The 12806-nt window shown below is 39.3% G+C and overlaps 1 protein-coding gene across 4 annotated transcripts in view; it reads right to left on the reverse strand.

The window, feature by feature from the left end:
* The window catches only part of myo6b (myosin VIb), a 45405-nt gene that overhangs the window by 17651 nt on the left and 14948 nt on the right, over positions 1-12806 (reverse strand). For all 4 annotated transcript variants that reach the window (XM_037747286.1, XM_037747287.1, XM_037747288.1 and 1 more), the window contains 11 exons: positions 11443-11600; positions 11010-11101; positions 10484-10556; positions 7696-7823; positions 6728-6823; positions 5450-5620; positions 3218-3256; positions 3026-3119; positions 2010-2140; positions 1700-1777; positions 763-892 (listed from right to left, as the gene is read on the reverse strand). In XM_037747286.1, coding sequence (XP_037603214.1) covers positions 763-892; positions 1700-1777; positions 2010-2140; positions 3026-3119; positions 3218-3256; positions 5450-5620; positions 6728-6823; positions 7696-7823; positions 10484-10556; positions 11010-11101; positions 11443-11600 — 1190 coding nt within the window. The remainder of the gene's footprint in view (positions 1-762; positions 893-1699; positions 1778-2009; positions 2141-3025; positions 3120-3217; positions 3257-5449; positions 5621-6727; positions 6824-7695; positions 7824-10483; positions 10557-11009; positions 11102-11442; positions 11601-12806) is intronic.

Raw genomic sequence — 12806 nt, forward strand, 5'->3', positions numbered from 1 at the left:
AAACTGCGATAATGAGATGAGGTGTTGAAGGAAATAAATGACCGGAACCAGGGACATAAATTTCCTCAGGTCATTTATGCAAAGAAATGTGTGGTCAAGCGGAGGCAGTGTTCTGTTATAGCTCGAATGTAATTTCATTTGATGCTTTTTACACAAATAAGCAGCAGCCAGCCTGCACTTTGTTAAATGGTGGAAATCAATAACTTGGCAGAGAGTGTAATGGTTCAAGGAACTGCTTTTAGAGTACTATTCCATATTGCTAGAGGCTGCTGCTTTCAATATTTCACAATGAATGGGAAAAGCGTGAAATGTGATTTAGTATAGCCATCAGGGCTATATAATAAACTGAGAGGAAATGACAAAGCATCTTATACACCATCGACTGGGAAGTGAAATAGCTTAACTAACAAAAATAACTTATGCTACTGGCATTTCTTTCAATTATTCAGTTCTTGATTCATTTGCAGTTTTGTGTAGGAGACTCAAGTGATGTGGATATGGGGGCATATTGGAGATGGTTTTATTACTAGGGTCACCTCTCTATTATAGAAAGGACTGACGATGCTAAATCAAAATGATGTCCAGACTGTGTGTGGCAAATGATCTCAATCCTAAAAACAAACTAAAATACATTAAAGTTTGACCATCAAGAAAACAGAAAGACAATCTAAATCATTCCTAATCAACACTGCAGATACTCGTATTGAGGCTGCTCTCGTTAGACATCACAAGCTCTGTTGTTATTCGGCGGATTCAACCCACGTTTGATGACAGACAGGCTGCACCACTGGACCTTCTTCCAACAGCTGCACAACAACCACTGGTTGACTTTCTTCAGCAGCTCTGCGAGGTGTTCCGGGTCTGACTTCATGATCTGGTCAAACTCTTTAAACTGATGCACACAGACACAGACACAAATTTAGCTATGATGCTTAGTTTGCTAGTTTAAGAAAATAGTTCTAAAGTTCTGCACAATGGGCCTCATGCAGGAAGTGATATATGAACAAATTTTCTCTTATATTTGTTCTTTTTTGTTCTTATTTTGTTAGTACCCACTGATTTCTGGGATTCACCAGTGTTTTCTTACAGTATTTTTGCTCTTCTCTTCGGTAAAAGAAAATTGTACAAATGGTCGAGAGCACTTTTACCAAGATAAGAAAAAAACATCTTTTTTTCACAGTCCACAAATTGTTTGTCCAACGTAAGGAAACATACATTTAAAATTTAAGGGACATAAAAAAATGCATGAATATCATGTAATCAAATTTAGATTATTATATGTTTTAGAGTAATTATAATGATTGGATTATTAAAGAAATACTATTGGTCCAGTGATCCCAGTTAAGAGTATAAAAACCCTCAGATAATGTCGTTGTTGTTCTTCTTATAGCATTTTTTGGTGGCATCTCTCCAATTCGTGGGCATGTGCCAGAGTATTTGCACACGGCACAACACCTGCACTTATATAGTGTTTAGGGGGTGTTACCTATGCTAATAATAAACGGTCACACGCCTCCAATTTATGATCAAGTGGGATTCATCATTCAGCACACCTTGGTAAGAGCAGATTTGGATGGTTAAGAATGTTTGGTGCAATTGGAGTTCTCTTATTTTTTCTCTGAACAGAAATTTAAGAAAATGGAGCTGCATGAGGCCCGATGACCTGTAACATTAATCAATTCTGTTGACTTCTCTGTACCTTTCCAGGGCGGAAGAACACTCTGGTCAATCCAAACTTGAAGTCGTTGTCATTTAGTCCCAGAGCTTTGAACAAGGCCTACATAGGAACAAAATCACATTCAGTCACACAGCAATATTGTAGAAAGAATATAGGGCACTAAACTGTTTATGTTAGTTTTTCCATTCCCAAATGGGTCAGTGTGGCTATAAGCTTTTTTTTTTTTTTTTTTTACAAAACTAATTAGACTTTATTTTAAACAGATAATAACAATACGTATCTTAAAACAACAGTACACTTAGAAAAAACTATTCAATTTATGTCATCCCACCTTGCAGAAGAGTCGTGGATTGAGGCGTGTGAGCTTGTCGGGCATGTACTGTTGATACATGTTGTAGAGCTCATGGAAGGGGGCTCTGGAGGGGAAACCCCCCTGCATCAGGTCCAACACCGACACCATTCCTAACCAAGAAAAACAAAGAAACAAGCAGGTCTATTAAGTAGAAACAGGATTTCCTGTGGAACTACAGTAAAGTTACACACAGTAAAATGTGCACTACTGACAGTCTATCAAAGGAACATTATGAGCTTGATGAAATCTGTTCGTTTACATACAGCATACACTATCCGGTTTGATCCCACACAAGTACTTTATCAATGTCTAATGTGTGTTTGTGTGTGCGTGCAAGTGAGAGTAGTTCCATATCTACAGGAGAGGGGCACTGCATGAAAGAACATTGATGTAATCACAATAACAAAGGCTGTAGCAGTACAGTAGCAGTATGCACTGACGTCAAAACACATAATTTAGCACCGTTTTATGTTGGTGATTTTTCATGAAAAAATGGAAAACTTTCTATATATCTAACATATTGCAATTGCACTGTAAATTAAACACCATCTGTTTTTCAATTAAACAAATCTTTACAAAAAAACCCCATCGTGACAGTGTTGAGTGCAGTATGCCAAACACGGACAACCTGGACTGAAATATACAGTAGTATAAGTCGAAAGCCTCCTGAGGTTTTCCAGTCTCTACAGTTTAACATAATTCAACCTTTGTGGGGAGCAGTGGGAAGAAATGTAAATTTACACATCCTGCATTCCTTAAAGACCTCAGGCTTTCCTTTTTGAAGAATGATCCAATATTTAGTTTAAATTCTGAGGTTCTTGGGTATATCATATTCATATATTAGAAATATATCACAGGATGTTTCAGTATCGTTGTCCATCTCCTGCATTCAATGAATACACTGTAAGTATATTTATCCTAAAAAATATGAATTGAAGTGAACAACTTTTTAAAAACTCTACAGTACATTTTGTACATATAGTTTTTGGTCCTACCTGAGCACTGCAGCTGTGAGAGAATCAGAGCTCCTTCAAACTTGTGGCTGACCATCTTCAGGTTGGGTTTTACACAGCGGATGAAACTGGAGCCCTATGCACACAAACATTAATAAGTGCTTATTGATTCTGAGCAGGAAGTTGGAAAAAAGTTTTCTAGAAAATATGAAATGAAAGTGACATATTACTCACAGTGCTGCGGAGCTTTTCCAGCAGCAGGTTCAGCTGAGTCTGTGCGTGCAAGCAGACAAAAGGAATTGTTTAGTGGTTTGTTTGTGATGAAGGTAGTTCAGACAGACATTTCAAATGAGATAGTAGTGACACACATTCTTGTCACAAGTAAGGGAAGGGAAGAACCAGAGTTAACAGTCATGCAAGGACAAAGGCAAGACACATTTATTTGTATAGCAACTTTCAACAACAAGTGCTTTACATAAGACATAAAAGGCATTAAGACACGATATAAAGGAAACAAGAGGCAAAAGAAAATATAAAAATACACATGCATAGGATTTAAAAGGATTAAAACAAAGTAATATAGAAGATTAAAATCAGATTTGTGTCATTGATTTGATCTGCTTGTATTGGGCCAGAGTCACCTGGTGATATCGTTATATAAATCAATGTGCATAATTATGGTAAGATATGTTGTTTTCCATGATCCACTCTCGTGGGAACATGTAGAAGCTGAACAGAAGAGGCCCGAGAATGGAGCCTTGGGGGACTCCACATGCCATTTTTGCAGGCTCAGATATGTACTTACCGATCGACACAAAATACTCCCCACCCTTCAAATAGAATTCGAACCAGTTTAGTTCTGTGCCAAAAAGTCCTATCCAATTTTCCAGTCTGTCTAGTAATATGTTGTGGTCAACCGTGTCGAAAGCAGCACTGAGATCATAGACTGTATATAAGAAGTGGCGTAGTCACCGTGTCATCACCCGAGTTCTGCATTTTGGCCGTCACCATCTTGGTTTTTTGCAACCAGAAGTGACACGAGAGGGTGGAGCTAAGTACAACCGAACACTGAATAAGACATTTTTAGGCGACCAAAATGTTACCATTAACTTTCATGAACTAAAAACACACTGTGAAAGGGTTAAAGCTGTACGATGAAAACGTGGACAACAAACTCATGCTTACAATGTTTACTGATAAATCAAGTGAGAAGTAGGGTCATTTTCTTATAGACTTCTATACAATCAGACTTCTTGTTGCAACCAGAGGAGTCGCCCCCTGCTGGCTATTAGAAAGAATGCAAGTTTAAAGCACTTCTACGTTGGCTTCACTTTTCAGACCCTAGAGTTGCCCACCGACTGAGACCGAATAATACTAAGACTGAAACTTTTCCGCTGCTCGTGTTCAAGTGGATGTCATTCAGGACCTTAACACGGTTCTTATATTTTACGTCACACCTTACGCACTGCTCATTTTGACAGGTTATATTTATCTAAACATGTTTCCAGCTGTAGAAAACGAAGACAACTCGTCCCACATTTCCTCTCCATATAACTCATTCTAGCTATTAGAGGCTTTTTGAAACACACACGTCATCTTTGTATTTGAGTCCATGTCTGGTGCATTAGTGATGAAAGCATAGAAGCTACATTAGTGATAAAGAAACCTCAAGTTATTTTGGTTGCTGCTGAAACAAAAGACATACAGCTGAAAGTTGTGTTCTTCTGGCTCTCTCAACACACTTTTGTGAGAAGCTCTGAGTGTTTCGTTCTTTCTTTCTCTTATTTTTTTTCGCTTCCCCCGTTTTCTAACTCCTCTCTATTATACCTCAAGCTGACTTTATCCAGCTTTATCCACCAAGGAAGGTTTTCTCAGAGGAAAGAGGTGGGAGACTGGAGCAAATCTAAGAGAGGGGAACCCGGAATAGGGAGGAGGAAAAGGGATGAAGGGAGAAGAGCGGAAAGGTGAAAAGTTACAGAACAGGTCTAGAGATTAGAGTTAGAAAAGTCTGAGAAGAAGCTTAAAAGATAGAAGAGTATTGTGAACTATCTTACAAAATTTACACTTTTAATTCGGAAAACAGTATCGGGAAGCAGCAAATGAGGGTATTTCACATAATACATAATTTTTGCAAAATTCCTGGACAATCAAATATCAAATTAATTTGTTTTAATGTGTTTCATCTTTAATTGGAACTACGTATTATACAGTTGGACAAAATAATAAAAAAAGCTATTCAAAATATAATATACATGTCTTACAATCTGCAATAAAACAAAATACTGTAGCATCTGAGTGATTAAATTCAGTGGATTAATCTTTAGAATTAAACAATAATAATATTTGTGATAGTGAAATTGAAAAGTATTATCATAAACTAAAAGAGAGCAGGTTTTATTGAACTGTATTTAGGTTCATGGACTTGTCTAACAATCCAAAAAGACAGACTTTGACAATAACTCTGACCTTGAACTTGTTGCCGACGCTGATGAAGCCGAGTTTTCCCGCCTTCTGTTTGGAGTCCTTGTTGGTGATTGGGTTCTCAAACAGCTCTCGAACAAATCCGTCTTTCGATTCAGACACTAAGCTCTCCAGGGACATGTGCAGGGCGTCATTATTCTTCTCCACAAACCGAGTCTGTGGACACACACACAAATACATACCTATATGTTGTGGCAGACTTTTATACAGATGTGCAAGAACTAGGGCTGTCAATGTTTACACGATATTAACACGTTAACGTTAAATCGTTTTAACCAATTTCTTTAAGGCATGTTTTTTCGGAGGTTGTAGCAGATTCAGTTTTAAAGCAAGAGTGAAGATACTGGCTTCATATGAAACTAGAAAACCTAAGGAATACATTGCTAACAAGCACGTCATACTAGTTTGTCATGAAGGAGGCTAAATAATGCTACGAAGTTGCGGAAAATTTTGGTGAGGAAAAACTGGCATGGCCATTTTCAAAGGGGTAGCTTGACCTCTGACCTCAAGATATGTGAATGAAAATGGGTTCTATGGGTACCCACAAGTCTCCCCTTTACAGACATGCCCACTTTATGATAATCACATGCAGTTTTGGGCAGGTCATAGTCAAGTCAGCACACTGACAGCTGTTGTTGCCTGTTGGGCTTGAGTTTGCCATGTTATGATTTGAGCATATTTTTTAATGCTAAATGCAGTACCTGTGAGGGTTTCTGGACAATATCTGTCATTGTTTTGTGTTGTTAATTGATTTCCAATAATAAATATATACATACATTTGCATAAAACAAGCATATTTGCCCACTCCCATGTTGATAAGAGTGTTAGATACTTGACAAATCTGCCTTTAAGTTACATTTTGAACAGATACAAAATGTGTGATTAATGTGCGATCAATATTTGAATCGATTGACAGCCCTAGCAAAAACAAATGAAGATCCCTGCCTCAATCCCTGCAGCAGACAACACACATCACCAAAGCAACTTTTTCTAACTGTAAGTGATGTATTGTGATGTTTGTACCGGGGCAACAAACGTATTAGAGCTGGAACGATTAGTTGATTAACTTATTGAATCCAATATGTTTCATTCATTGAGCTTTAAACATTCAGCTTTAACTGCTAGTAATTCCACAGTCTTATGTAACTGGCAACTATGTAGGACGCATTATAAATAGAGGTGTTATAAGAATATTGTAATACTGGGTTTTGTGAATACAGTACCACCCAGCCCCAACATAATACGATCCGTGTGAAGAATTACCGTTTCATAGCAGACTGCTCCAGCAAAGTGCCTGATGATGAAGCCCTCGTCATCCCGCAGATTCCTGTGAATGGTCAACTTCGACTTCCTGGGAACCTAAGTGGGAGAGGAAGAAAGCAAATCATATTTAATAACAGAGCTAAAACACACATAAATTGATTTCACTCTAATCCATCACAGCAGAATCTTGTTTATCCACAGCACTATGAAATGAGGAGGGCAGTGATATCCAGCAAAAAAGCCAGAAATGATGTAATAAATATTCTTACAGACTCTGTGCGGGCAGGGTAATGTGTAGTTATTAACATGTTTTCTTGCGAGGAAATAATAACTGCATGCAGACGAGATAGATTTTTTAAATGCCACATTCATCTTATCCGGCTCAAGTATTATAAAGGACCCCAAAAACCCATTACCAAAACTTCAGGATAAGAAAAAAAACTGCATTTTCTAAGCTCCATTAGCTTCATCAGTGAGGGGAATCATGCTAAATTATCCTTAAAGTGTGAGAACTATACAGCAGAAATATTAGCTCACAGCATATTCAAGCACTTTAGATCAAGATTAATGTCTTTCACCGTGTTCAATGTATAGAATAGTGTTAGAGTAATAACTCCCTGCAGTAGAGGGTGGCCGCTGCAGCAGCCAGCCAACTGTAATCTTAAACTTGAACTGGTGTCAAGGCTGCACAGGCAGAGTGACGAACAATAGCGACAATGACAGAGAGAGAGAGGGAGAGGGAGGGATTGGGACTGTGCGTCATTCAGAAAACTGCTGTTAGAAATAGTAAAAATGATCACAATGACAAACCCAGTGTGCAGTTATACGTCGCTGCCTGGTCTCACAAAAGAATGCTGTGCACAAAGAAAGAGAATAATAGCAGAATACTGGAGACAAAGGAAAACAGAAGGAGAGAGAGAGAATAAGAAACACAGTGAAAAGACGAGAGAGGGAGGGAGAGGTCTGACCGTCAGTCTGAAGTGGTCTTTATGCTTGTTGTGAACAGCCAGAGCAAAGTGTTGGTCGCTGGGCTGAGGGAGGCGGTTCTCTTCATCCAAGATGTCCAGGACTCCCACCAGCTTTGCTTCCACTAGGTCTGGAAACAACAATTATGTATCAGCAACGTTATTATGATTCATGTTTAAGGCGAGACACCCAAGGCAAAAATATTGTTTTTCATGCACTGGTCAATTTTGAGATTTTGGGCTATTTTTCTTCCGTAACATGTCTTCTTTCAGGAGATATGCGTCTGTAGATTTCTCCTAAAAAAAATGTATCATACTTACATACACCAAACTTTCATTCCCATCTATATTCTGAAGGTTTTTACAGAGTTTTTCTTTTTTTTTATGGCTGTTGACAGTATGATTTATGGAATTATACAAAGATATTATCCAAAATTCCCTCTGTAAAACATTTGACTCTAATATGTCAACAAAATGAAACACAAATTTAAATCTCGCTTCATCCAATGTTCAGATTTCTGTTCTGGAAATGTACGTAAATTAGCACATATTTCACAAGATAATGCCTCATTTGCATATTTAAACATAACATTTCAGAAAACTTGTAATATAAAACTGTCTTAATGTAAGTAATATACAGGGGAAGTTTCATGGTGATATCTAATAGTTAGAATTTTTACCCTATTCACCTGTAATGTCTCTCCTTAAGTCCAGCTCTATAATGTACAGGGAGGCCCAAGTATGAAATACTTAAGATGCCACATATGAGTTGACAAAACCTTCTTCTTAACATGTCCAAACTTCCCAAGCATCAAAAATGCTTACAGACATTTTTATGGACAACAACAAAACACATAAATCCCTACTAAGGTATTGAGGAAGGGAACCACAGTGCTCATTATTATACAGAAGTTATAAACACTCAGTTTGTGAATATGCCGTTTGTTGGAAATTTCCACTGTTTACTGTTTTCTGGATGTGAATATTCAAGGCACAAAACATGTTCATCAGGATGCTCATTTAGCCATACGTCTGAATAATTCATGCAGCGTGCTGTTTGGAATATAATCTAACAGCCAAGGACCTCTGAAAAAATAAAATTTGCATGAACAAGCACCTGTGTATAAATCCCGAAGATTGATGAGTGAATTAATGGCCAACCCCAAACGGTCATTTGCAAGTCATAAATGTTATTCACGGCTGTCAGTTAACCTCGCACCTGAATAATCGCAGCCTTTGAAATACAAATCAAAACTGCTTCACCTTGATACACTGACTACTTCGTGCCATTAATTCGAGGATTCGCTCGAGGACGGACACAGCGAAAACAAGTGGGTGTTATTTCGCTGGCTTTCCGTCGCACAAAAGAGGCCAGTAAACCCACAAATACTCATCACGCCTGCTCCCTTCAGACACAGGATATGCCATCTCCTTGGATAATGAGAAGTCTGTATTTTTGTCCTCCTGACAGGTGTATTTTCGCTGCTGTGACGTACAGCCCAGAGCACAAGGAATGGCCCAAATGAGCTGATGTTACACTTGAGCCAACCTCCGTACACATGTACGGTACGGTGTGTGGGCTAAACCGACAGCGGACAGCCACTATTTTGTGTTTTGCAGCACAAGCCTTCAAAGGCCACACTTAATGATGTCCCTGAGTGTCACTCCATGGTCCTGCTTTCACCTCACCCAAGGTACAGATACATGTAGATACTGTATCAATATACGCACGTATACTCTGCCCGTTCTTATTCCCAGGGTGTCAAATACGCTTTTGTCACAGCTGTCGGCGTTCGATACCGCTGCACAAGGCACCCTTTAGCGCTGGTATGAGACGCACCGTCTTTCCATTAACTACATGTAAACCCATCCGCGGCAACGCTCAGAGAAAGTGCTGTGTTGACGTAGTTTAAAGAGCAAAAGAAACACATTGGGCGAGAGGGAATGGAAGTGGATGGGTCCAAAAAACTCAGCTGTTTGTTCGTGTCCCGTGTTCACAACGTCAAGTGATATTTGCAGTGTAAAAAAAAAATAGTAATTTTAAGCCCAACCATGTTGTTTTTTTCCTAAACCTAACTAAGTGATTTTGTTGCCTAAACCTAAGCAAGTGTTTTTTTGTTTAATTCATAAGATTAAAGGTATAATATGGAACAATTTCCTAACAAATAATGTATAGATTATATATAATATAGTATTATTATAGATGTTTATTTGTGTATTAGATTGTAACTGCCGTGAAACTATCACAAAATAACATTTTATTTCTCTGATTCGCTGCTTTGTTCTCACTGACGGAGCTCTCTCTCTCCGTTCACTCTATAACTCCCTCGACCATCGCTTCTCTCGCTCTCCCTATTGGCTCATTGAGCTGTGGAGGTGTGGCCAACTTTGAATGTGGTGTGTTTACAAACAGCAACTGAAAACGGTTACATTTTATACCTTTAAGCACGTGTTTACTGCGACCAAAAATGTGACGCTGACAGCCGTGACAAAGCGTCACTATATGACGAGTTGGGATGAGAACGCGTTGGTGCACTTTTCATTTTTGTCATTTGAAACCTGCTTAAATCAGACATGTTATCAGCTTGCATCAGTTCTGCATTATATATATTTTCACTTTTATTTTGTAGTGTGCAAGGCTGAGATATCTTTTTTTTATTTTTAACAGTGACACTTTTCAGGGGAGTAGCAAACTTTTTGAGAAGTGACTGCACACAGGGAAGTAGTGAAGCTGCAAAGTTTGAGGATCAACAGGGTGCTACTGTAGGAGGGAAGTTGACACAGAACTCACCTATGCAGTCCTGGTTGTCAACATAATGCACCTCATTCACTCCCAGGCCTTCCCTCTGATACAGCTCTTGCTCCTGCACAGACATCAAATACCAAAACTAAAAACAGATTCTGAAAACGTCCTGATATAAAATTGAGTGGCTTCAGAACATCATTCACCTCAAAAAGCAAACAAAAAAAACATCAAACTGACAATTCAGATAATGAGAAAGAGGCTTAAAAAACAGAATTGTGGCGCATTAATTGGAGACCTTGGAAGAGAATAACGTTAAGAGATCACAGGAGAGAAACACGCCTCATCATGTCCCTTGAGAAATTAGCATTCTAATGAGAGAGCGCAGGAGAGACGGATGGAAAATATAAAGACGAGAAAGACAGAGCATCTTTAGTGTGCCAGCCGCTTCCTCCTGGCTCGCGAAAGAGTCAGTGAGTTTGGCTTGTGGGTGACATGACATGGCAGCTTTCCCAGGATAAAGAAAGTAAACCACACCAGAATCACGTTAATCCACACGTCGCTGCTCACCCACCTCTTTGAGAATACGCTCGTTGAAGAACTGCTGCAGCTTCTCGTTGCAGTAATTGATACAGAACTGCTCAAAGCTGTTGTGTTCAAAATACTCTAAGAGGAGAGAAAAAAAAAGCAGAAAAATCATATATTTCAATTAATTTTTTGCAAAGCCTGTTTTAATTAATGCAGTCGGGGGAAATTAATTCTCAAGCAAGAGCATGGTAATAAAGTGTGTGTGTATGCATTAGGGTACTTATATTAAGAAACATGCTGCACAGACATGTGTCTCTTTAGTAGACTGAATACTAAACAAACTAATGTGCAGTCAATCTGGGAAGTTGCATATTTTCAGTTCTGCTACGTTATCAGTTATGTTGGGCTAAATCTACACGTTGTACTAAGTTTAATTGTGACTTCCACATTTCATCGAAACACTAACTGCATTTTATTACCAAACCCGGCGATGTCCAACACCCCGATGAAGTTGGAGGAAGTCTCAAAAGGGAAACACTGGTTTACTCGCTTGACCACGTGATCGAAGAGGCGGCTGTACACAGCCTTGGCCAGGGCGTCGCGGGCATTGTTTGCTTGTTCCACCTTCAGAGGCACCCTGGAGGGACACACACACACACAAAGTGGGGCAGTGAGAGACCGTCCAAAACTGGGACAAGCTGGTGTCTTATTAAAACCTCTCTCTTTTATTCCCCCCCCCCCCTAATCAACCCAATTTTCACGTGGCAGCAAAAGTTCAGCAGTGTTGATGTGACACTTTTTTTTTGCCGCATTGTTCCCCTTTTGATCTCTACTGTCGAGCCAGGCGATCGTTTTTTAAATGAGGGGTTTCTGAGCCAAAGATGAGATATTAAAGCTAAAATATGAACCTTGAACTCTGCCAGGCTCTCTAATGGCGCTTTAACACAATTTATTTTTAAATTATTTATTGGGGTATGGTCAAAGTGCAGATCCACGCTGAACCAGAGTTCAACTCACCTGTCCCAGCTGGGAAGAAGGTGAATTTAAAATGAAAAGGTTGTCTTTTGCTATGACTACCCACTTTTTCTTTTGATATTCCACCCACCCAGTCCTCATACGAAAAAAGATAAAACCCTCATCCAGGAATAGTCCACCTATGCTAAGACTAAGGCTAGCAGAGAAGGCCATCTTTTCTCCATCTTTTTCTATGACATTATGCACATGAGATCCTTAAAATTCATCTCACTGACATGCATTTTTATCCACTGCAATGTTTCATATACACTCTAGTTAGAGACTCAGTCATCCCTGCTGCCATCACATCCACCGTCCCCCCCTTCCCCTCTGTAACCCTCCACCTCCCGGGGGTAGGGTGGATCTGTCTGGGGCTTAATGACAAAGCCAGGCCTCCCTCCGCTCCACCTGCTCCCCAGACGCCGGGCCTTTACTGTACTGCAGCCATGCTCGCCTGCCTCCTCAGATACACGCTGCATTATTTATGTGGAGAAAACACTTTCAGGCCAGGCCAGCATCTGGCCCTCCTGAAATATTAATCGATCAAACCTGGCCCCATCACTCAAACACCACATCATCACCAAAGTACACAGGAGCGGTGGCAATAATACTGCAACACAGTCTCTTCTGAACCGGCAAGAAATCACCACACGATTATGTAGAAGTACAGTTTGCTGAAAATGTTTACTAAAAATCCCTCATTTGTGTTAATGTGTCTTTTTTTCCACTGTGAGTGATTTAGACAGAGACACAGAGCACTTACCTACAAGGGATAATAAGACCTATCGTATACTCTTTATAATAAGACCATCAAATAAAAGAGTTAAAT

Source organism: Sebastes umbrosus, chromosome 16, assembly GCF_015220745.1.
Source record: "Sebastes umbrosus isolate fSebUmb1 chromosome 16, fSebUmb1.pri, whole genome shotgun sequence".
Lineage (NCBI taxonomy): Eukaryota > Metazoa > Chordata > Actinopteri > Perciformes > Sebastidae > Sebastes > Sebastes umbrosus.